General features: G+C 40.6%; 1 protein-coding gene across 1 annotated transcript in view; it reads right to left on the bottom strand.

The window, feature by feature from the left end:
* Positions 1–5,067, bottom strand: part of LOC115622037 (dynein heavy chain 10, axonemal) — a 33,038-nt gene extending 27,971 nt beyond the window's left edge. The window contains exons 1-11 of the mRNA XM_030515904.1: positions 4,937–5,067; positions 4,695–4,885; positions 3,935–4,529; positions 3,561–3,867; positions 3,136–3,507; positions 2,095–2,998; positions 1,872–2,033; positions 1,622–1,813; positions 1,275–1,566; positions 1,050–1,208; positions 73–225 (exon numbers count right to left, since the gene is read on the bottom strand). Coding sequence (XP_030371764.1) covers positions 73–225; positions 1,050–1,208; positions 1,275–1,566; positions 1,622–1,813; positions 1,872–2,033; positions 2,095–2,998; positions 3,136–3,507; positions 3,561–3,867; positions 3,935–4,529; positions 4,695–4,858 — 3,300 coding nt within the window. The 5' untranslated portion in view covers positions 4,859–4,885; positions 4,937–5,067. The remainder of the gene's footprint in view (positions 1–72; positions 226–1,049; positions 1,209–1,274; positions 1,567–1,621; positions 1,814–1,871; positions 2,034–2,094; positions 2,999–3,135; positions 3,508–3,560; positions 3,868–3,934; positions 4,530–4,694; positions 4,886–4,936) is intronic.
* Positions 5,068–26,559: the final 21,492 nt, after the last annotated feature.

Raw genomic sequence — 26,559 nt, 5'->3', positions numbered from 1 at the left:
GTAGAGCGACGACTGATTGACGACGACTGTCAACAGCCGCCAGGCAGTCTTTGTCAGTGTTTGTTAACTTACATTATCGCAAAATACTGTGATTTCTACAGCAGTCATATCGGCAAACTTCTGCTTAATTGGCTGAAGTTTCTCCGAGCGGTATAGGGCCGAAAGGAACAAACGCTTCCAGCGCTTTTCCAGATGATGGGCCATCAGCATGTCCTCGTAGGGAAACTGGAAATGGAAATGAAAAATCACATTAAAATTAAGCGATGTTCTTCAATTAACAGCGAGTGCAAATAATAATCATGAAAAGTGCCGAAATGCACTAACGAGCACTCAAGCGTGCCAGCCACACTCGCATACACATATAATCCAAAAAAGAAAAAAATCATAGCATAGCTTTCAGGGCCAATTGTGTGACCACGGTTGTGGTCGCTGCATAAATTTTCATTTGCCAATTGCAAGGTCTGTATATTTGAGTGAGTGTGTGTGTGTGTATGTATGTATTTGTTCATTCATACATTAATTTATATAAAATGCAAGTTAATTCCGTTTTGTCTGGCCAAGAGCTAAGCGCAGCAGCCGTCGGTGAAATGCCATCAATAAATGAACGAATGTGCAGCAAACCCAAATGGCGGGCACACCCACATATACAGATATATACGCAGTCGAAGTCCATTGGTCGACTGACCAGTTACGTAATAGCAGATATGTCCATTTGTGTGTGAGTTTTTCGTAAAATGCAGAAGCCATTTGGAAATGGCAATGGCAATGGCAATGGGTGGCCAAAATATGCATATGTAAACAGCAGGGGGGAGGAGAGTGGTTAGAAAAGAGCGGCAGTTATAGTAGGAACGACTTTTAGGGTATTTCTCTTAAAAATCCTCATTTGAATATACAAATAACTGACACTGCAGCTGACGCAAATTGCCGAGGAGAGTAGGAGCTGTGAGGCCAGTGAGCTGTGTAGATTGGGTACAGGGGCTGACCAGACTTGAGCGACGGCGGTCGAGTGGCAGCTTGCAGTTAATTTCATTAAGCGTCGAGCGACTTACCATGATTTTGTGCTCGCTTAGCACTGTGAAGGTCTCCTGCATTTCGTGTATTTTTTGCTCGTTCGTTAGCGTGGTCGATTGTACAGTGGCAATTGTTTGCATTACCAGCTTAAAGTCCTCTAGCTCACGCGTTGTCTTATTTAGATTTAAGCTGAGCGTCTGCCGGCCATAAAAACGAAATGGGAATTATTGGATTAAATGCCTCGCACTCGTATTTGTACTCACTTTGATTTCGGAGCGCATTGCCTTCATGTTGTCATTAACATGGCGCGACAGCTCCTCACCCAGCTTGGTGCACCATTCTTGAGCATGTTCCTTTATGCTGTCGAGCAGGGGCTGTAAATTTATGCGAATACAGCATACATCATGATATGGGCGCATGCTGGACAGTGTGTCTATGATGCTGGAGTAAAATGTAAATTTCTCATCGATCTCAATGAGTGTGACTTGGCGTTCGACAAACTTGGCGCATATCAAGGACTTATCGTACGCCCACAGATTGAAATATTTGCGAAATCTGTAAAAAAAGGGGGAGTGGCATACACATAGCATGTTTAATTTTGGTTACTCACTGCACCACAAACGCCTTGGCTTCTAGTACAACTTTGTGGGCCAAATTGTGTATTTGTACAACAAGATCAATAATATTATTGATTTGTACAACATCTTCGTAGAAGGTATAGTTGAATTTCCATTGCGTACCCGTCTCGATGAGTGGGCAATTGAGGCAGGTTCCCATCATCCACCGCGTGAAGATTTTCATTCTGTTAGCGAAATATAAGATTTCTGACTTTCTGCTGGATAGAGTGTGATTCGACTCACCGCGATAGATAATCTTTGGCGGCTGTCACAATAATGTTCTGAAGTTCATTCACTGATGGTTCGAGCACTATTTCAGACATTAAAAGAACGGCGTTTACCTCGAACATGGGCGCCTTCGACAGCAAACGACTAATGTAGCACTTAAGGTTCTGATAGGTCATGCTGTATGAGGTGCAGAAGCAAAAGAATTAGTTAAAGATTGTTGTTATTTTACTGCACCTACTCAATAATGCATTTGTAGGTCTCATCCTCCCAGTATTCGTAATACATTCGCATTTTCTCCGACCGTCCTGTAAATGTGCCCAGCACCAAACTCTCCAGCTTGATAAGCACAGGCCCTAGCGAATCGTACAACTTCTTCATCTGGGCTGCTTTGCGATTGCGTGACTCTTCCAGGCGTTCAAAGTAAGTCTGACAGTGATAGATGCCCTTGCCGCAGGCTATTTCTTGTTGCTTTTCCTTTTTGTCGTGCTCCTTTTCAGCGACTAAAATGGTTATTCTCTCACCCGTGGTCGACTGGAAGGTCCTAGTAGACTTATTTGTGCGAGATTCGTTCATCCTAGGGTTTGATCGCGAAAAATTCAATGTTGATGTAATGGGTGCAAGCGAACTTTCCTCATCCACATTATCCAAGTTAAACAGATTAAAACTTTTGATTAAGTCAATACGATTGCGCAAGTCCAAACGAATGAAATTTATTTGCGAAACTATGGATGTTAACTTGCGGAGCTGCGAGTTTATTTGCTCACAGAACTTGCCGATATTGAATGACATCCAGGTATAACGGCCAACGCCCATTTGAATGAATAGTTCGGTGTCGTAGATATGATCGCGTAGGAAAATAACCTCCGAGAGTGACAAATTCGCAATAATACTATTGTAGCGCTCTATTACTTCGGTAAGCCTTTCGTAGTCCTTAAATAGAATCTCTTTTTTCATGATACCAGTGCGCAGAACTGATGGTAACTCAAAGCCCAAGTGCTCAAACAGTTGGCCCTCAAACATAACATCGAAAATTTCACGATTCAGATTTACCTCAAAGTTCATGTGGTACTCGATTAGCACGCGATCTCCAACGAGCTCTCGCCAAATAGGTAGCATTTTTTGAGCTTCAGCACGCACAAATACTGCAAAGTTTGAAAAAGATGAGGAAGTTATGTAGAAGAGAGCCATTTCGAAGAATATTATTTTGGGTAAGCTAAGATTTAATATATGTTGCACCTATACCTATTAAACGTATAAGAGCTGAAGAAAATACACTTACACTCGCAAGTTTGCATGCACTCCCTATCGTACGGCGTTATGTCCTTCGACTTTTTGTCCCTCATCAGATTGAGGTAGGCCAATGCCTTGCGTAACTGTACATTTGCATGCCTGGTCTTGCTTACTATCCACATAATCATGGCCGTGACGACGGTAAGCTTATTGATTTTGCACATAAAACCAACTTGACCAGCTGGTTCGGCCATATCGTTAACAGACATGCCGCTATCGATAGATCCAGTGAATGAGGCCATCGAAGATGCGGTACTGTTTATTGCTTGAAGGCTCACTTGTTGACTTGTGCTCACCCGGCTGGCACTCGACTCGCGGTTCTTGGTCTTAAGAGTTTGTGTGGCCTCCGTTATGTATGTAACTGTAAGGTAGATAAGATAAATATTGTATAAAAAGTGGTCATTGAGACTCTACCAATATTATCGTTGCATATGTGTAAGCTCAGTATATTGGATCGATTTGAGTGGTTTATCAGAAAGGTCGCGGTCTGCAGATATTTCTCAAACAAGCCCTTCTCGAACTGAAACATTTTAGTCATTAATTCGAAGTACTGCTTGAAGGCACTGCGTTTCAGAAAGCTGTGCTTAAGAGCTGGATCATCATCGACCTGTTTAAACGCTAATACCGAATTTTTTAGTTTTCTGCCCAGCAAGCGGGCCCAACATACAGCTCCTATTTTAGCTGGCTGGTGCTTGGACATTGGTGGAGTTTTCTTGTGGTTCTGAAAATATTAAAATAAGCAGCTCTCGTTAAATGTTCAATGTGAATTGGGATGCACAAACACCTACCGTAAAAACATACTCCACGGTATTAATTTCAGTCACAAAATATCGGAGCAGGTTTTCGTGTTTTGTCGAGATGAACTCCTTAAGTGCCGATCGGGTATCAATCATATTGGCATTGGTGACCAATTGCAGGCCCTTTGCAGACGAAAGCAGCGAATTGATGCTTTGATCGATTACCGCCTTCGCCTCCATCTCAAGTCCCTCGAGGCGATGATTAAACTGTTCTAGGGAGTATTCCCAATTCTCCCAGTTGCTTGGCTGGAATATGTCATAGTCTATGCCGTGCATAAGCTCGTCGAGCATGCGATAGACCTTTCGCATTAAATTGTCCACAATCGACGGGTCTGTGATGAGTGCCTTTAAGCGATGTCCAAACAGATTCTCATATTGTATGAACACACGACCGATGTAGGCGATATCAACGGCTACGCGATGTATGTGATTGACCTCACTGAATAGGGCCACACGATCGAACTCCCAGCGGGAGCCTGCTCCAGATTCCTCAATATGTTGCCGGCTCAACTTGTAGGCTTGCTTCCAACAGCGCAACAGGTTGGCACAGCTGGTGGCTGTCTCATAAGTGTAAGTCGCAGAGTAGCTGTCGAAAATACAATTTATATTAATTACTTAAGTAGTTAATTATTTAAGTTTTCTTTCCCATAACTAAGATTACATATCTATCTTAGTGTATGTACCCGAATTTTAAGTATACATAAATATAAGTTAGATTTTTGCAATGTTTAAATGAATTTGCACAACTTACCGAAAAATGTTTTCGAAGCATATGAAGCTCTTGACCTTCTGCACAAACACATTCGAAATCTGGCAGAGGAGCACCTGCATTTCTGGGTCCCGGCAATAGTAGCTGGACATGGTCCAGATGTGTCGCAGACCAACCATCACATTCGGTATTTGCAATACGGTCATCTTAAAGCTATCGTAATTGCGTATTTTCTGCAAACGATCTGTCAGTAAAGCCATAGACTAATCAATGAGTTCACCCACCTCCAGATAGTCCGTGATTGTACCCAAGTAGTCCGAGTTCTCTTTAGCCAGTTTGAAACGCTCTTCTGTTTTGGCCAGTACAGCATCCCAAGCGGGCAGAATTGTGGAATTATTTGTAGCCAGACTATCGAGCACAGCCATTACAAAATCAGTTTTCAGCTGTTCGAGCGTGCTGTAGAGTTCGATTTCCATCACGTGCCAGTAACGATATTCCGCCATGGGCGTAAACTCGTCTAGTTTTTTGTCCTTTAGTGTTTTCATGGTCGTGTTCAGATATTTGATCCAACCTTCTACGACCTCTTCAAGCTGCTGTTGCGTGTATGTCGGTACTAGTTCGATTTTTTTTGGATCTACGGGCACACGGATTATGGCATCTTCAAATTCCGTCTCTTCCTGCCCGGGCAAAATATATGAAGTGGGCAGATTGAAGGCCCAGACTATGTGATTAATCGTCCAACCAATTTCTTGATCGAACTCCTCAATCTCCTTGAATAGGCGTCGCTGAAATGGCGTAATGCGAGGTGGCGTCGCCTCTTCGGCTGCATGCTCTGCTACCACCTTTGCTTTGGTCTCGGTCAGCAGTCGCTCCCAACGCTCGCCAATGGTCAACTTCTCAGGCTTTTTCTCCTCTTTTTAATGCAATAATTATAAAGCAAAAAAAATGTATAAGCAAAAAGTTCGTTACTTACCCTCCTCCTCAGACGAAGATACAAAATCGGTAGCTCCCTTCTGTTGCACTTGCTCGGCCTCTTCCTCATCATCAGCATCACCGTCAGTTGGTTCGAGTTTGGATTTTGCCCGCTCCTGCTTCTTGGCCATGGCTTCGAGCTCCTTCATCTTTCTGCGGCGAAACAAAAAAGTCGCTAATATAAAAAGAGAACCGAGCAAAAGCAAATAAACAAACACAATTAAAGGCGTAAAATCGCGAACGATGCCAGCCACAAGAGACTGAAAAAAAAAACAAGCGAAATAATGCGCACAGTTCGAAATTAACACAAAAGTAATGAAAAGCCACTGATAAGCGAAATGAGCAACAAATACAAACAACAAAGGCGAAAGCCGCGTTGAAACAAAGGACGTAGCAAAAAAGGATGCCAGCGGGCCAATGGTTGGAGAATGGAGTCCAGAGTGGCCCGCTCTACATGTGATTCTGACGACAGCATTTTAATCTGACTACCTAAAGAGCGGCAGCAGGAGGAGCAACAAAATGGTGCCAAGTGAGCGAGCGGTCAAGTGGCGGCCATTTTGGATGCAAACGCGTGAAAGTCGACAACGCTACGGCGACAAGACAATGAAAGGGCATGGACATAAACAGGGGAATGAATGGATGGGGCGCGGCAAGGCGCGGCAAGGCGTGGCAGTGCGTCGGACGTGCCATAAATGTAGGCTGCCAAAAATGGACAAGGGCGATGACGGTGCCTTTAAAGCAGCTCCCTCCCTCCTCCTTCGGGCTTCGTCCTTCCTCCTCCCCCACCCATCCCTCTCATTCTCACCGGACAGCTTCTGATGTTGCCATAGCTGTCGCTGTTGGTGGTGGCGCCGGTGATGGTAGCATGAAATCCGATTAAAAATAAAATTTTCTTATCGGATGTACTGTAATTTATGTGCGAAAAGGGTTATGCGGCGATGGCGGTAGCATCGTTGCTGGGGAAAAAAATCAACCAAAAGAGGAACTGTAGCGATGGCATGCAGCGATAAACGCAAAACAAAGGCAAACAAAAAATTTCCCAAAACAAAAAAAAAAACCAAAAGAAAAAAAAACAAGAAGTAGACAAGCGTGTAAAAGCCAGGCTGTGAAACAGAAGCATGAAACCAATAAAGCGCGGGCGCATGTCTCTCGATTCGCCCCCTTCCCATTCATCTGTCCAATTGTCCATTCGTCGAACTATGGGAGCCAACCGAGCGAACGCTGCGCCGCGTTTCCTTTGTTAAAAGTTAAATACTTTTGTTGTTTAAGCGCTTTCAAACGAAATTCCGACGGTTTGGATAGCTCCAATAGACCCGGACCCGATTCCTTGGCCTCGCTCGAAACATCCTCGCCGCCAGCGTTCCCGGCATCACCAGCAGCGCCGCCAGCACCACCCGCCTGGCCCTCATAATTGTCCATTTGTTGGCTGTCCATTGTAGCCGGCTCGCGAAATTGAAATTGAATGAGGTTTTTGTAAACCTGCAACAACAAGAAATTAACGGAACTGTGAACAAATTGTAAAAAATTCACCAATATGTACATATATGTATGTATGTACGTACATACCAGCGATGTTGCATGCTTGTATGTAAGTGTGTTTGAATGTGTGGGTGTGTGGGTGTTTGTGTGCGGCGTTGCGGACGTGGCGGTTTTGTAGATTTTCTAATTGATTTGCTGCGTTGCCGTCGCGTTGATTTACGAAAACTGATTTCCAACAAAATGTCCATTTATTCTCAAACAAAAAGCAAATATTATTGAGCGAGGGACTCGACCTCCGCCTGACCACCTTATCCCCCCAATGGCGATATCATCTTTTTTGCCAGCGCAGTAACCGCACAATTTGCAAGCGCCAAAGGGCAAGATATGGCATAGAATGAGGAGCCAGCCAGTCAGCCTAATGGAAACCGCAGCGCATTTTGGTAGCTATGATGAAGCAATTTAAGTCGACAGCGGCTAAGACGATGGGCGTGAGTGCTGGGGTGGGGATGATGGACGCTGGATGGAGGCTGGGAGTGGGGTATAGAACGTTATTTGCCTCACTGTGCAGTCGAGCGGAAAAATGTTGCGCCACAACGGGCATTTTGATAGATGACTGCCTTGTTTCGGAATTAATTACAATTCGTCACAACATTTTGTTTTGCGGCTGTGCAGCGGGCTAGGAGGGAGGAGGAACGGCATGGACGCACGAACGTACGAACGCACGGATGCACGGTCTGGTGAATGGAATAGGCTGCCTTCGAAAAACAATGGCCTGGCGTGAAACCGTTGGTTGATTGATTGAATAACGCTTTATGGTGTGTGAAATGAGCGACGCGGCCATAGTAAGTGCAAATTTGAGCGATTTCTTTTGATTGTGTGTTGTCTGTGGCAAGAGAACGCGTTCACATTTTATGGCACAGAGCTTACCAAGTTCAAATCCTGTCGCAGGGAATTGATGAGCGTGCCCCGCACATTGCCAATCAGAAAGAGCAGCGGCATTTCGGCAAAGCATTGCGTTATCTCACTGAACCAGGCTGCAATTTTACGATGTATTTAATGAGCGCCCCCGCTTCGTGGGTGTCCTTAAGGTCAAGTTACTCACGTATCTCGCGCGCATTCTTTCGCACAATGTAGACATATCGAACGTTCGCCTCCAAGTCGGTTGATTGCATAGGACCAAAGTGACAATGTAGCAATGGTGTCTTTACATAGGCAGGCACTATTTTCTACGAGTTGAGGAAAATGCACACAACAAATATTTCAGTGTCAAACTCAACATAAGGAATAACTTTGTGTTCCGTGTTCAAAAATGGGTATTTTATTATTACTTTTAAAACTTTATTTCACGACTTCAATTATATTTTCTTTTATTTTCTAATTATTTGGATTAAAAGGTCCAAATCATATATTTGTCCTACAATGTCAAAAGAAGCTTATCCTTAGATTTTTTCAGAAAACACATAACCATTAACAATATGACTTATAAGGATATATTAATTCATTATTTCCGACTGTTAGAAAAAAATGACATTCTTGTAGGTGCTAGACTTACCTTCACCTCCACATAGACTGGAACATAGGTTGACTTTTTCTTCGTTTTGCGGCCTGTTGTAAAAGAAACCAATTAGCAAGGCTACATAATCAGAAGGGGCGTGGCAGCTACAAGGAATTAGTACTGTATGTGTGTCGGTGGTGATTGACGTGCAGAAAGGAGATTTGCATTGTCCACTGGCCGTAAAAGCTCCATTTAAATGCAATGAAACTTTTTCGGTTATCTTTGTGAAGCGTCGAGCAAATCAAATGAGCTGCATTTTTCCTATGGTTGGGAGTGAGGAGTGGTCGCATTTTCAAATTAAAAGTTACAAAAGAAATGAGAATTTTCCTCAGACAAAGAAAATGAGTCTTTTAAATATTTATGATGTGGTGTGGTGTGGTGGACGATGAAAGTGGCTAAGAAGAATTTCGTTTAATATTGCCTCAAAATGTATACGTTTGCGTTGTAAAGGGAAACGTAGTGGAGAGAGTGCTTCAAAAGTACTAGCGAAAGTTTCTAAATTAAAATGTAGCGTTGAAACCAAAGAAAATAGGCAAAGTAAGGCAATGCTGAGATAGTATGGTACGCTGATCATATTTACCATCTTCCGTGTCAGAGCTGGCTGTATGGGTTGTATGTGGTCAAGAATATAGTTACTATGTGTTGTTTGGGTGAAGGTCTGGGTTTCTGGGGGGCCTAGCCACTTACGTGAGCGCTTTGAGCGTGCCGAACTTTTGCCACTGCCCGCTACAGTGGCCTCCTCTTCACCCTCTCCTTCGCCTTCAACGTCGATATCAGCATCGGTAGTTTCGCCGCCCGTGTATGTGGCCTCTGTTTCTGTGGCATCCTCGAGGGCACGTGCTGAATCCATTTCAGCTGGAGCTACGTCCTGACCGCCTTTTTTGCGACCTTTGGCCGCAGCTTTTGGTGCTGCAGCCTTCGCGGCTCCTTTGCCGCCGGCCTTGGCATCTCCCTTCCCCTTCTTCGACTTCTTGTCCTTTTTATCGGGCACAGATGGCGGTGGTGGTGGCACCTCCTCCAATACCGTGATCTCCTCTTCCACCAGCTTATCGTAGAACGTACGCCATACATACAAGACCACACGCTCTATCTCACTTTGATTCTCGAAGCGCTTATTGAGAAAATCATCGAAGGCGTCGGCATTCAGTTGCACCAACCGATTCACGTGCACCGGATCATGCACACCTAACTGACTGGCTATAACGTACTTCAGCCAGACAATGCGGGGCTCATCGTTGGTGACCGAAGCCACCGAACGCGAGTCCAGGCCGCTGACAAAGCTCGTATCCGACCGAGAGTCGCTGGATTGCTTTGCTGAGGTGGCGTCGAGATTTAACATTACCGATGACATTTTAAAGCCGTCTTCTTGATATCTTTATTCCTGTTAGTGGAGTGGCAGATTTTGGGGCAATTAATTTGTAAGACACCGATTCTTGAGATACAGATTCAAGCCTCTCATTGATTGTTGAACATGAGTTTACCTCGACAGGATTGGCTTAATTTGCCAATTGTCTTGTCCGAATTTGTGTGCTTATATTAAATAGAGATCAACTGAATCGATATTTCTTCATTTAAAAGTAAAATCTATTTGGATATTTTTTTTTACAATCCGAGCATTTCAAATATCATTAAAAATATTAATGAGATAATATAATACTTATAACTAATAATATAATACTAATATAATCTCCTATCTATATATATAACAAGAGAGAACGCTACAGTCGAGCAAGCCGGACAGTAAAATAGCCTGTACTCTCCACAAAAAAGGAAAATTAAAAAAAATAAAATAAAAAAAATAAAATTATTAAAAAAATGAATTAAATAATTAAATTAAATTAAATTAGAATACATGCTTATGTTCAGTTTTAACAGCATATATTTACATCACGTACCTATGCGTGTTTATATGCGTGTATGTATGCAGCACAAAGTTGAACAAAAGCAACAACAATTACCAAACTTGGCATCCAGGTTCCCCTAAACCCTAGGCAGGCACATACACAGACACACACAAGCACACACATACACGCATAACTATTCTACACATATGTACAGAGTATTTCAAAGTCGGGACACCCGACTTTAGCTTCTCTACTTGTTTTTAAATACGCCCATCCTATTAATTTGAAAAGATCCTTTTTGCTATCGATTCAGCAATAGCGATATTGAAGGTACAAAGCAATTGAAATACAGAGAAAACTCCCTTAATGGACACTTCTTTTATCCAGACACTCTCTTCGGCGGACACTTTTTCTAAAAAATTCGATTGGCGCATAAAGTATTTAAGTATACCCTTAAGCGGACACTCCCCATGGGCGGACAAAAATTGGCCGACCGTGAGTGTCCGGCCAAGAGAGTTTTCACTGTAATAGTTAGAAAAGATAGTTTCTGTGCGTTAAATTTTCGATGAATAGCTCAGCAATCGATAGCCCGTCAGCAGGTTATGTATTTCGATTTGATGGACTGCACAGCACTAGTTGGCTTGTGTTTGTGATTCAGGTGGAGCTATGCATGTGTCATGTGCCATAGGCATCTATCAAACTTACCTATACTTGGTTGCCGGCCGGTGCTGTTTCCGCTCGCAGTGTCAGTTTTGTGATTTGTGTGTGGTTGGGAATGTGGTGTGTGTGCGGACGCTTGGGAATGTGGTGCTGCTCTATTTGGATTTTCTTATGACGGCGTCGCTCGGCTGCACATCAAAGTCCAATACACACGCCCGCACACACACACACACCAACAAACACACACACACACACACAGGCAGAGTTGTCGCTTCTGTTGATGTTGCTCTTTGCTGTTTTTCTCTGTTGTTGCTTCAATCAATTTCAGTTGCTTCACGCTGTTGCTGCTCAGTTTGCTTCCTGTTTTATTATTGTTGTTGTTGCTGTTGCTGTTGTTATTGCTGTGTCGTCTGCAGCCGTACTGTATGAGTGTGTGTATGTTTACACTTGCTCTGCTGCGGCTGCAAATCCTTTTGTGTAACTCAGGACAACAGTTGCGGCGGCCTGCCACGTCAAATACCAAAATCAAATATGTTCGCTGTCCTTGTCTCCGCTTGTCGCGCTCTCCCGTTGTTGCTCGTAAAATCCACTATTGAGCACTTTCTAGCAATTTCTTAAATTTAAAATGCTTTCGTTCAAATTGGGAGTTTGTAAGCAAATTCCATTTTTTTTTTTAATAAAAACTTGAATGTTCGCTTTGAATTTGCCGATGACAGAGAAATTTAAATCTGACTCCCGCACTGTTGCTTTTGCTTCGTGTCTCTTCCGGCTTCCTGTTTGCATTCCTCAGATGCTGGCGATAAAGGCGAAAGAGGACGAGAGCATAGCGATGCCGCGCACATTTATGTTTCATTTATTTATACTTATACTTATTCGTATTCCAATTCTTGTTATTTGCTTTTGGTGTTGCCTAGGCGAGCTAGCCACTATTGTTGTTTTTGTAGCGTTCAGCTAAGCAACCAATAGCTTTGCCCGCCCCCCAAAGTACATTTAATATAATTTTGTAGTCGCTCTGCTTTTTGCTGCCTGTCAACTGCATGAGAGATGCAGAAAGAAGAGCAAAAAGTGTAGCTTGTTTGTCGGCGCGTTGCGTAAACAAAACACGCAGCCAACCTAATGGCCGAGCACATTAGCAACGTGCCAGGGCCATGCCGACGTGGCTATTGTTGTTGTTGTAGTAACCGTGCGCCTTGCAGGGCAGGTCAAGTGGTTGGAGGGTCGACGGGTGCTCTTAATAACTAGAGTATAGAGTGCATAAATAGAAATATTTACACTGCAATAGCAGTGGCAGTAATACAGAAAAACCAAAACCAAAAACAAAAACAAGCGCATGAGTTCTGGCTTTTAATGCGCCGGCAGGCAACAATTTTTATAAGTGGAGAAAGTGGAGCCAGAGAGCGGGGCAATCAAAGAGAAAATGGCAATAGCTTTGCCATTAGAAATTGCTTAGCAACTGCTGCGCAAAGCTGTTTGATGACTTTATTATATAAATGCAGTACAACAACAACAATAACAGAAAATAGAAGCAATAACAACAGTAACAGAAACTTGATAATGCACAAAGTTCAACGCCAGCTGCTCAAGCGCCCTAGGCTGTATTTACATTCAATCAAAGTTCTGCGGCTGCACTGAACGCACATGATAAACACACACACACTCTCTTTCACACACATATATATACAGTGTGTAGGAATAGCAAGACGTACAAACAAACGCACAAAGGCAAATAATAACACACAGCCCACCCAGACTCGCACTAGCAATGCTTGAAATGCGTTTCAAGCCTGAGAGCGGCAGTTAGAAATTAAGCGACTTACAGCATCAATCTAAATATATACTATATGTAGATATATACTACATATGTATATATATTATATCGCCGCTTTTTCACATCGGTGCACGTCAGCTAAAATACATATGTATATGGTATAGTATATGCTTTTACATACAAACGAAATTGATCATTTTTGATTTGCGGCAGTTAGAAATTAAGCGACTTACAGCATCAATCTAAATATATACTATATGTAGATATATACTACATATGTATATATATTATATCGCCGCTTTTTCACATCGGTGCACGTCAGCTAAAATACATATGTATATGGTATAGTATATGCTTTTACATACAAACGAAATTGATCATTTTTGATTTGCGCTTACCTCTTAATGCCAATTAAATGGTTGGTTAGACAAATTTCTCTTGTAAAATAAATACTAATTAAGGAATTAAAAGGAATGAAAGCTAATGTAATCATCAGATAGTTTTGGGTTCAAACAAAATTGAAATAACACATACATTCAGTAAGCGTTTTAGAAAATAATTTTTACATTGGGGTGAAAACTGAGCAGAGAATATGGGCAGCCTTTCTGTTTCGGGAATGGTGAACAAGTCAAGATATTTAATCGATAAATGTTTTAATGTTAAAACTTTTTATAACTTTTTTCCACAAAGAAATTGATTTGATTTAAGGGCTTTGCTCAACAGGGTTGGTTCAAGTTGCTTAACGATAGTTTCTTGATTTTTATACTCTGTACGTGATACAGGAGTATATTAGGTTTGTAACAGGTAGAAGGAGGCGTGGCAGACCCCAAAAAGTGTATATTTTCTTGATCAGCATGACGAGACGAGTCGATCTAGCCCTGTCTGTCTGTCCGTCTGTCCGCATGAACACCTGGATCTCAGAGACTATAAGAAGTAGAGACACCAATCTTTGCAAAAAGATGCCTTATGTGTGTACGCTATACGAATTTGTTTTAATTTTTTGATTTTCCCCCCTATGGGGGTTTTCCCGATTTTCCATTCGTAGACTACATGCCTTATGTGAATACGCAGAAAATGTATTATTTGGAATTTCCCTCCCTCGCCTTTCTCCCACTCAAATCGTGATTTTCTGTAACTCCCGTAATTCTTGGGATTTCGTATTTTGGAAATACCCCCAGTTAATACCCCCAAGATTCATTATGATAGGCCGATTTTACAAGAAGTTATAGCCATAAATATATTTGCTGTCCAAGCGCTGGCGGCAGCTGGTGTTGATGCTCACATAGACGTAATTGCTATGTAAATGTACAATTATACACCCTTTACGTGAGTTCAAATACCGAAAGAGGTAAAATCGATGACATTTTTTAAGTTTCTTAATTTTTTTTAATTTCTATAATTATTCTAAACATATATACAGAGTATTTAAAAGTCAGGACACCCGACTTTAGCTTTTTTACTTGTTTTATTCTTGAGATTCGTGCAGCACCAAAAACGTTGAACGTTTTCCCTCGCAAAAATTTTAATTCTTCTACTTCTGGTAATGTTGTAAAAAACTAAAAAGAATTATTAACCAATTCGATTGAAAGTTTAGGATAACACATGTTGAATATTTTTAAGCTAAAAAATAAACGATCACTATCCAAATATCACATTAGGAAATTGCAAATTTAACTTAATTGTTTAATTTATTTGTATAAAATAATTTGCAAATACGTTGGATGAAGTTCGTACTAAGGAGTATTTGCGCCTTCAAAGATCGTTACAAATTCAGAGTCCGTATATGGCAATAAATCTTATTGGAGATGTTGCGTTTTTGACTCTCTATCTTTTTTATTTGCATTGTATATGTGCCTTAATGTAAAAATATAAAAGTTAATTGCGTTAACTTAGTGCAAAAATGCTTAAGTCTATGCCAGCTTGTCCATGATACTCGGGATTTGAGTCGGGCAACCCAAGAAATCATGTTGTAGTAAGACATCTATATTCAATTTCTAATTGAAATAAATGTCACAGGTTCGAACGCTTTGTCGTCACTGGGCGATGAAGCAGAAGCCCCATCATTGAAATTCATGGTTCAAGTACTGCGCATACTTAATATAGATTCCGAGTCAACTTCCGGCAGTGCGTGGGTGTGTGTACGAGTATATACGTTTGAGCGAGTGTGATTTTTTTTCGTCATGCTTCTATTTGTATTTATTATTGCGCTCGTTGCTGTTTTTGCCTTTGCCGTTGCCTCTGCACTAAAGCGCACATTCGTTTACAGGTGAAATTTACCTCACATACACATACAGCCGCACACACACTTACTAATACACATGAAGAGAAATGCACATAGAACACGCACTTGCCAAATGAAAATTTATTGACTTCGCAGCATATGTGTGTGGGTTCTATTTATAAGTGCCTATGTTTGCGGCTCCCTGTTTCCGCCAGAATCCTGAACAGCTCCTTCCATTGTGTGAGCACGTGCAGCCATTGCATATTTATCTGCGTCAGAGACGCTTGATAAACACGTCACATTCGGTAGGCATCTTGAGTGCTGCTGTTGTTGCCTTCGAGCTTAATAACTTTTAAATGTTGCCAAAGAAAACAGCTTATATGACGTATTAGCATATTAGCCACCAGTGCAATTTATAAAACTATTAACAATTCATAATTAACTGCAGCAACAACACGATTCATTCGGTCTTATGTCGTAGAAGCTACGTTATGTCATAGAAAAAGGATATTTCTTCAAATTAATGTAATAGAAAACAGTAAAAGACAACGTAGGATATGATATAGAGCAATTAAATCTCAACAAGAACAAGTAAATGTTTAATTATTAAGTGGCAAGATATAAATAGAAAATATTATGAACAATAAAACGTGCACTTGATATTTTAATTGATAAACCCCGTTTGAAAGACACGGAAAAAATAAATATGTTTGAATAGTTGCTTGCTATACAGCTCACAACTATTCTTTAGCCAGATGTCGCAACCAACTTGCGAAACGTCTCTGGGAGAACAAAAACGAAACAAACCAATGCTTAATTTTCAATTTCATTCTAGCTTATTTTATGAAATTACTTCACTATTTATACAATTCTTAATGCTAACTCCTGAGCTCTTGTTCACTTTTCGGAACAAATACATACTCATCAAGAAATAAATCCTTTCGCAGTGTAGAGCAATTAATTATTGGTACAATATGGTATTTTTTTAATCAACAGATATACTTGTATATACTTTGTGGGGTCTGCCACGCCTCCTTCTGCCTGTTACATACATTCGCGCAAATCTAGTATATCCCTTCAGCTAAAGCTTGTAAGCGTATATGTTTCTACATACTCGTATACGTGTATGTTTCTACAGGGTGTGTTCTAGATCCATTCCAGTTATAAACTAACAAGCTTTTCAGTGACGTGCATATCTGTAAAAGTCACTTTTGTTTGTTAAAAATTGTTGGTGAACACTTTCAATTCAGCCTTATGTTGAGGCTTTTACCCTTTATCAACCTTTATCAGTCATGCTGATTTTCGCACATTTAGGTGTGGGCTACAAGCTTCGATCAGCTTTGTGGCCATAACATATTGAACACCAAAGAGAGAAGCAGGGCTTAGGAATTATTGGAAGCGAAGGGGCCTGCATTTCCGTTTTCACATTGACGTTGATGTTTTTGCTTGGCGTCGATAGTCCTGCATCCTGTGCTTTTCTTTCGTCGCCTGAAATGATATGAAAATTGCAGTCAACATTTGGGCTCTGCCTGCATTGACTACTCCTTTGAGATAAAGAATTTACCAGTATCCGCCCAATGACGTAAGAAGCTCAACATGTATACCCTGAGCTACCCTCAGCTACACGCAAATTGCCAAATAGCAAGTAAATTTGGCCATAATTCAATATGCAGATGCAGCATGCCCCAGCATGTTGCTGTTGCCATTGCCGTCTGATGCCTTTGTTTGCTGTTTGCTTCTGTATTGTGTTAATTAATAAGCATAGCCAACTATGAGGCAATGTCTGCAATGCTCAATTGCAATGCCCACAGAAAAGGCAAGGGCCACAACGGCAACACCATCAAGAGTTGCAACAGCAACAACAAAAGCAACCACAACGATTTCACTGAAATTCCATTGCACAAAGGAAGCAGCAACACCATCAACACCAGCAGCAGTAGCAGCAATATTTTGATGCCAACAGACTCTATGGCTGATAGAGATTGTGCGCTTTGCGGTTATCTAATGAGTCGCCGCCTGAAGAGGAAACCAAACAAATCTCAACTGCATCGAAAACGAAGAGGAAGCAGCACGAGAGGTGCGAGTGTGTGTACTGAAAAAAATATCCTACTAAGAAGTTTTAACAGCTTGTATTCATTTAATTTTTCAAATACTTTAAATAGCCTTTTATAGCAGCTGAATTAAAAAAACGAATAGATTGGACATTTCTCACATGTCACATTTCGGGAAATGTTGTAAGCTATCAAGCTTTTGGCGAGCTCTTTAGCTATTATTTACTGAAAAATGAATATCATGAACATTTTTGAAAATACATAAATCAATATCAATTTAATATCCAATTTGTTTCATTATATTTCAATTTTTTAACAAATTTTTTTAGTCAATCATTTATCTGATAATCACTATCACTGGAATAGCTATCAAACCTTTTCTGAGTGTATGTGTTGTGCGTGTGTATATGCATCACTTTGATGATCAAAGCATTTTCCAAATGTCGCAATTTTGAAGTAATAAAGTGTGCCGAAAATGTAGAAGTATGTGTGTGTATTGGTGTATACCGTAGTGATTACATTGCACCCATTTTAAGTTTGTCTATCGATTGATTGAACATTCGCTAATGCCCCAATCCGTACTTTTCAGCTTTGTACGAGTACGAGTATATCGAAAGCCGTTACAGCTTCGTCTAATTAACTGCGCGCTGGTTCAACTGAACGTGTGCTCCTCGTGTCGTTTGCAGTCCTCATCTATATTCGGAATGGCCGAAAACAAGAGTACGATGTGCTTCCGTGCCCGCCCAGCCCGGTAGCTGTTTTTCATGGCTAGTGAAACTTTTGCAAAAGTTTTCGCCGCTCAAGTTTTATAATTTTTCCGCTCATATTTCTTTAATATTTTTATATTTTTATGAGAAATCTCAGCTCAATTTGCATACACAGTGAGCATTATTTTTATTTACCTGATTCAGAGCGTTGATTTATGATTTTATCAGAATAAATTGCAGAATACGAATATAAAGCAAATGTAAGGAAGCAAATTGAAACGCAAACACGCGCCTTGCCGGCGTATATGTATGGATGCGAAGTTCAAGGAGTGGCTTTCTGGTATGCACTGCCCGTTTATACTAAATATGGCGTCGTACTTTCCATAATTCGAACATTATTAGTTGTTCTTGATGTTTTGACTACCACCGATTGCCACGCGAGCAAATGATTTCGATGCTATTGCATAAGTTCAGAGAGATAAAGGGTCTGCTACCACTAGTTTGGACCAGACTTGAATTAAATGTGTTCGGACATACAGGAATTGGCGTTTGATCTCTAAGTTGCGAACTTTAAAATAGTGTACTACTCAATTTAAGCTTTAGCCATGTAATCACATCAGAAAAACCAATATTAGTGTTTTAAATGGAAAATTTGGGACTGACATAACTCAACGAGCTAGCAGCTAGATAAGTTTGCTCCTAAAAAGGCATCAAATTACGCTGCAACCATCATGATAGAGGCATGATTCAAAGTTATCATACGATTTAATAATTGTCCAGGACATGTAGGACAGATCTTAAATAAATATTAAAGACTTACAAAAAAAGGAAAAATGTAGATGCAGCACTAGCCACTTTTGAAAAGCCACAGAGCAAGATTCCATCAAAATAGTAGCAGGATATTAGACCGTCCCCGACATCCAATCAAGAATTAAATGCGTGAATTAGTTGCGTAAAGACACAATTCCTACCACTTTGTTTTAAATTGTACTGAAACGTTTCGCTTCTCAGATCAGAATTAAGAGAACTGATGAACCTTGCTATTTTAAGGCATCTGACCATAAAGTAATAACTCATTTGCTTATTATTGACCGACACTTCGGCACGAATGTGTTAATAAAGACAGCCAATGCATGACAAGTGAACAAAAAACAGTGAGAAGAAGAACAACAAGGACGACACTTTAACCAGCACTATCGTGTATAAATAATATTAATTCAAAATTTGCATGTTTAAATGTCAATGTTGGCAGTGCTCTGTACACTCAAACGCTCAAATATAAACACACACACACACACACACTCACATACACGCACATTTATTTGTACACATTCGTATTTGTGCGCCCTCTGTGCGCGTCAGGTTGTCAGTCAATGCCAGCGGCAAGCTGCTCGGGCAGTGTAACAGCAACAAAAACAACAATGGTAGCAACAACAAAAATAAGAACTGTTAGCCAATGGCTCGGCCTGCGAGCGTTGGAAGCCGTCATGTGTGGGCGTTTCATTAAAATATGCAAGCATTTTTGCGGCATAAAAACACAAACACACACACATGTGCACGCAGAGGTACATATAGTATGTATGTATTTGTACGATCACAAGCACAAAGCCTCAGCGTATATTTTTCATAATTTTCAACGTTTTCCACAGGCCGCTCAGTGAAATATTTTGCAATATTTAAGAGCGGCAGGCTCGGCAGGCTTGGCAGGGTCGATGCAAGAACTGCAGCTGTCAGCCGTGCCGGACAATGGGATAAACAGTTGGCAAAGGACAGCGTGGCGAGGGGCAGTAGCAGAAACTGAAGGCAACAAGCAACGTACTGTGGACAGTGGACAGCGGACAACGACAGGCGGACAGCGAACACATTGAAAGCGCATTTATTTGTCACTTGTCACACGAAGCACTGGCATTTTATAATTTCCGGCCGTGGTCGTTGCCGTAGCCGTTGAGAAATTTAACTTGATTGTCTGCCACACGCACACATCAGCAAACATACACACACACATGCATACAAAAAGTGGTGTGGCTTGGCCTGTGCGGCTACGGCTGAACTTTTATTAATTACCTGCATGCGGTGGCCGATACCGCTCTGTGTGAGTGTTCGTGTTTGTGTATGTGTGAGCGTGTGTGACAGCACAGTGGTTACACAATTCCGAGCATACTACAACAAGTAAAACATTCGTAAGGGAACGGTTCCACGGTTTTTTTTTAGAAATACCCTATCGGAGGGAGGCAGTAGGCTTATAGAAACAAGACGGACAGTTGTTTTAAGATTTTGCCTACACCTACAATGTATTCCTTATAATGGATATAACCATTTCGGGCTAATTATCGAGATCAATTAAGCTGAATACAATATATGCTTTAAATACAATCTTTGACACTGGAATTACTTGAATGTTTCATCTCATCAATTCCTTGAATTCGAGATTGAGAGATAGATCGGTTATTCAATTTAACTATCGTTATATTTGTGCATAGTTATTGTTAGTTTTGAAGAGTAGCCGGTGTTAATTTCTCTAATACCTCATTTAATTACTTCCCGAATTACTTTTAAGGAGCTCCGATCACAGCATTTCTTCATGGTCATGAACTACGAACTTTATAGGTGAATAACTTTTTTCTTATTTTACTTTTGCGTGTCCATGGACACCGTTCGCAACCAACGAGCTATGCAAAACAAAAAAGATTACTGCAATATTCTCCATAAGCAATTCTCAATCTCTTGTAAAGAGCGAAGCCTCGATACAGAGCTTCATCACGATAGCTGAAACTGTGAGTTGAGCACTTTCGAAAGAAATCGAATGAAAATCTTTCAATTTATGGATTAATTGCTTAATGCTTTTGGCAACCTGAATCACCAATTTAAGGTCACTGTGCGCTAGGGTGTATGAGCTATGTGCGGCGGTGGTGTGCCCTCCACACACACATAAACGCAAGACACTTGGCCAACGCTGTTTTCATTTAATTTCATGTTTCAATTTTCAGCAATTAACGCATAAAAGACAACTACAAAAAGCGTAACCAAGTAGCAGGCCAAGATGGTGGCATCGAAGGCAATGGACAGAGCAACGGCAGTTGCAATTGAGTATGCAAATGACTTGTGGCATGGCTGCGGACACTGGGCGAGAGAAAGCAAAGAAGAGAGAAAAAATGTACAATGGCAATTGATAAATGCAGGAAGAAAGGGCGTTCTGTTTTTCCTAATAAATGAAGTGAAAATGCTCTGAACAAACAAAGTTATGAGCCGCAAAGACAGAATGGACAGAAAGCGGTGCACTAACATTTATGATAAAATATTGCATAGTATGGGCGTGTGATTGTTCGTATTACGTGTTCGCTGGAAACGCGGCAAAGCAAATATGCGCAAATTCGTGTTTTGGCACACACAAAGAGCACATCGAACAGTTGCTTCCTGTTCTCAGACATAAAATGTTTGTTTGTGGCAGACACTGGCTGGGCGAGTAGAGTGCAAGTGCACGTATGTATGTGTATGTGAGTAAGCATTGGCTCTGGAAACGGGAAACTACGTGCACACATCAATCACGGAGCACCACAAGGCAGCCAAAGCTCGGGTCGAGTCCGCGTGGCAAGGCACGGAGTCACGAGACAGTCAGTCAGTCAATGCTGTTGAAGGCATAACATGAAATAAATAGGCACGGGGAATTTTGAAATTCGAAAGATACGCATTGAATTTTCGTATGATGTGATGGGCCTGTGTGTGTGTATTAGAGAGGAACACCGGACGTGATTTGTAAAAGTGACAACTATGAATTTGTGATTTCTGGCGAAAAGAAACAGGTGGTGACATGTGGTCTAGCAGTTGTTCGTGATAAAGTATGTAATAAATATGATTAAGAATGTAATCAACTTTGATCTGGAAAATAAAGGAGATAAAAATGAAAAACTTATAAAAAATGAACGCAAAAAAGACATAAACAGTGACAGGGGTACTGTTGCTTTCCATTTGGATCCTTAATATTATGGTTTCCTTCATATTATCTTACCTCCAAAAGTTTAAAAAGTCCTTAAAAGTGTTCTATAGCCAGCCAAATATTGAACAAAACTCTATATACATGTATATATAGCAGACTCAAGGGTATACAATTTAGTTCATTTCGAATGAATCAAGGAGTATGCAAGTTAAATAAAATATTGACAATATGAGATTCGAATTTCAAAAAAAGATGACAAGTTTGAAATGTTTAGGCCTTCAATCACGAGACCATCCCAGCTGTCTGTGTCTGTGTGTGTGTGCCTACAATCATAGCTGCAGCACAGTGGAAAAATAAATATGGTGTGCACAAACACACATACACATCGTCACACATCACGCTAATTTCCGTCACGTTGAGCACACAAAGGAGTGGCACGTGAGGCAGCAACAGTACACTCATATACATGTATATGAGAGGGAGCTTTATGTACGTTTGTATATGTACATATGTATGTGTGTAGAAACATAAGATTTTCATATTGCTACATGGCAGTGAGGCGTAAATGGCAGCAGCAAAAGCCACAACACCCAGAGCAACAACAATATCGACAGTGTTGTTTGATTTTGGGAAGTTATGAGTCCTTTGCAACCACCCAGCCACCTCTCCAGAAAAAAGGAGTTTCAATTAGAAGCGAAAATTCTAAACAGAGGCACTTGTGTTTATCCTCATCTCTTTTTTGTGGAGCAACGAAGTTTTTTGAAATCAAACAGAAAGAGAGAAAAGTTTACCTTTAAATTGCATTTTAATGCTTTTGGCCAAAGCGGTTTTGCCAGCAGTTTTTCTTGCAACCAAATTGCTTGGTTTTCACAAATGAAACCTGGCGTGCTGTTACCGACAAATGCAAATTGAATTTATCTATTTTAACAGTCAAAACTTTTTCACTTCTACTTCTACATCTGATGAATATGTTTGACAAGGAGTAGCTGCCCACTTTACGAATTGTTGGCATTAGCAAGGTGGTCAGGTGAGAAATTTCGTTTTGTTTGCTTCGGAATGATGAAAACGATAAGGCGATTTGCGCAATAGATTAAGCGGTTGCTAAGTGCTTGATAGGAATCTGTAGCAAATTCATTGAAACTATGCCAGCGGCGAGAATTTTTCTGTAAGCCAAACAATTCCTAAATTATATTTAATTCCGACTAAAAATATTAACAAATAATATTACCACTAAGAAAGCTCTGTACTTTAAAACATAATACTTCTTTCTTAGTATGGAATGTCACGTAAATGTATACACCAAATTGTCAGAGGGGATCCGTTTTATTTCGTTTATTTAATTCGAATTGCTCACTGAATATGAAACCTGTTGTTCTTTTCTAATACTGCTTATACTTAAACTAATTGAAACTGTTAGTATCAGTCTATTGGCTTCAGATTAGGGACCCAAAAGTTTATTAATTATACTTAAGCTGCACCATTTTAAACAACGATTCCGTATGACTATTTAAGACAAATTTGATTAAGTGTAAGCATAGCTTTATTATTAGGACAACTCGCCTCGGCAATAGCTAAGTTGTTATTTAAATGAATCAGAAGCCAAATGAAAACATTTTTATAATCAGGGCTGGTCTGAAATCTGTAACGTGATGAAACATGTTTATTCAATACTTTTATTTTAATAACTTTTATATAACAAATTTGTTAATAATCTTGGATGTTAATTCGTGAAATGTAAAATTGTATGCAATTCGAAATATTTCGGAATGTTTAGAAATAGATTATAATATTTTTAGTACCCCAACTAAATAGAGTTTTCGGCTTATATTCCAACCAATATCTGATCCAATTTTAAGGCAATTTTGACGACTTTTTTATTTTTTGGGTGAAAACCCAAGCAGATTTAAGTAATTTCTTACAGTGTCTATGTTTCGAAAAACTTAGAGCTGCTATATTTACCAATTACAGAGGCCCCTCCCGATTTTTCTTTCGGCTTAGTGCAAACACTAATTTGAGAAACTTTAGCTAGGAGCAGGGCAAATAATGGTACTCGTTCTGCTTTCGTTGAAACATTTTAACGCTTTCAAAAACTCAACACAAAATTTCTAAAAATGAGAACCGGCGCAGGAAAACCAACAACAGACACTACAACAACGACAAATTGCGTGAGTGGCGTGGGGCATGTAAAACAATTTAGGGAAAGCGTTTGTGGCTGAATGTTGAATGTGACGAAGAAGGGGTACTGTGGTGTGGTGTGGTGTGGTATGGTGGGTGTGTGCTACAAATTGTTTCGTTGACTGTTGGAGCGTGGCAGGAAAGTGAATGGGTTGAAGCGAATGACTTCGAGTCGCGATTTTCAACTTAATTAATTAAAAGCAAATTAAAAGTTTTAATCTTTGCGCTACAAATTGTTGCTCAAAAAGGATTTCAGTGGAAGAACAACATCAGGAGCAGGAGCACCACCAACAACTACAATAATAATAGCAGCGGATTCAGTGAAGAGGACAAAAAGCGCCTACAACAATGAAGAAAGGTAGAAGAGATGGAATGGAAGTGTGGGTGTTGGTTCTGCAACAGCTGATGAGCAAAAATAATAAACTGTAGCCGCGAAAGCCGATGATGGCGTCGATGAAAGAGCGCAGACAATATTTGTAATGCCTTGGTGTTGTTGTTGCCAAGCTGTTGCTGCTGCTAATGTGAAAACAATCAAGCTGAAGTCAAGACAAAACAGCCTAAAAGCAAATGCGCAACAACAAGTAGACGGAGAACAATAATGTGTATGCTTGTGGTTGATGCTGAGGTTGGAAGGGTTTTTCCCGACTTCTTCGGCAAGGATAGCGAGGCAGCAATGTTAACAAGCTACTGGCATTTAGTTTCATAATCCAATGTAAGCAGATTTCATCTTAATTCGACGCAAAATTAACAAATTGCCAAGCCAAACAGCTATAGCAACAAAGACAGAGACAGCGACAACAACAGCAACAGCAACAACAACGAAAACAATGGAAGTGATAAAAGCAAGTCGCACATTTCTAGGAGAACAAGAAAAGTCAATTTGTTAAAGTGATTGACGAACGTGGCGCACACTCGAGCATCTTCAGTCAAAGTTTTACCTGCCAGCCATAATCACAAAGCTTAAAGGCATCTTAAAGCAAGAGCGGGTGGGGGAAGTGAACTGATGCTGCTGTCTTGATCTCTCGCCTCGCAAATCACAACGAATCGAATGCACGTAGAAGACGAAGATGACGACGACGACGACGACGATGACGTCGAAGACAACGTTGGATGGCTAGCGCCTTGAGCCATCCGCTCTCTTAAATGTCACTTGCGAATTTATGATGCTGTTGTCGTCAGAGGCAACGTCAGCGTCAGCGTCATTGTCACCGTCAACGTAAACGTCGGCTTCGGCGTCAGCTTAAACATCAGCTTTGCAGCGGCATTCATCACGTGACGACAGCCTGTCCAAGCAAATGCTACTAGCAGTGCAGGATGATGCTTTGCATTAATGTCCATTGCTCGTGCACTATGGAATATTAGAAGAAATTGGGGATAATTCCAAGGACCAGGTTATGTTTATATTATTTTCTATTTTCTTGAACAATTAAAATCTAAAATTGTTCGAAATACGCAAATGCTTTAAATATTTATAGTTTTGTTTACATTTTGTACACACAATTCTGAGTTTTGTATGTCAAACGTTATTCAACAAATACAATTCCTAAAGTTTTCATTAACTATTTCGATCGGAAATATTTCTCGATTCGAATCGCGCCGCAAACATCATACCAAGAACCATGATGAAAAAATGTCAAAGTTATCATAAAATTTGATAAATGTCCAACCTACGACAGATCATAAATAAAGAATAAAGATGAAAAAAATGTCGATAGTCAAGAAATATTTGCTTAAGAGAATTCGTTTAAAAAATTAAAATTATTTTAAATAAATCCTTTTATTGCCATCGTAAACTAAACATTTTAGTGACAATATATTAATTTATGTTCATAGGCCTATTTAGATTCGTATTTCAATATGGTCAGTGCTTCCAAGTATATTTCCCATCCGGAAGCTTTTATACACCAATTTTTTAGTCAAATTATTACCTTGTGTCCCATGGTGGAATGGTCTCGTCTTGCTGTGTTGTCGTAAAAAACGCTCATCAACGGTTTTTCGAACTGCATGACTGTCAGCTTTGGCGTAATACGTTTATGGGCATGCCCAGAGGCCGCAGACGCCACAGCTACTTGCAAACGTTCAATTTCAAAAAGTACTTTGTGGCGGGCGTAAAACGATATTCGTATTTTTAAAGGACACACCCAAGATTATGCAACCGAATTTTGTAAATTGTTTCTTGCACTAATTGCTGGGCGCGTTAGATAACGTACATTTTTCTAGCTGTATGTGTGTGTGTGTAGACTGGCAGGCGATGTATTGTGGGCGTGGCTGTCTTAGAATTTTGTTTTGCATTTTGAAAATGAATATATGTTGGCGCGCTTGGCCGACGCCGCTGCCACTGCCGCCATTTTCGAGCATTGTGCCAAGCATGTCGCTCGTCCCTGACCGCCTAACAGCCTCACTGCCACTTCTAGCTGCAACATTTTATTGTTGAATTTTTGGCAGCGTGCAGTTTGCTTGTTGCAAATGTCATGCTATGCATTTGCATTTCAATTTACATTGCAATTTTACAATTTGGCCCGCCAACACACACACACAGAC

Source organism: Scaptodrosophila lebanonensis, unplaced genomic scaffold, assembly GCF_003285725.1.
Source record: "Scaptodrosophila lebanonensis strain 11010-0011.00,11010-0021.00 unplaced genomic scaffold, SlebRS2 tig00000024-arrow-pilon, whole genome shotgun sequence".
NCBI classification, from domain to species: domain Eukaryota; kingdom Metazoa; phylum Arthropoda; class Insecta; order Diptera; family Drosophilidae; genus Scaptodrosophila; species Scaptodrosophila lebanonensis.
The sequence above is the reverse complement of the archived record's forward strand: the minus strand, read 5'-3'. Positions and strand labels throughout refer to the sequence as shown.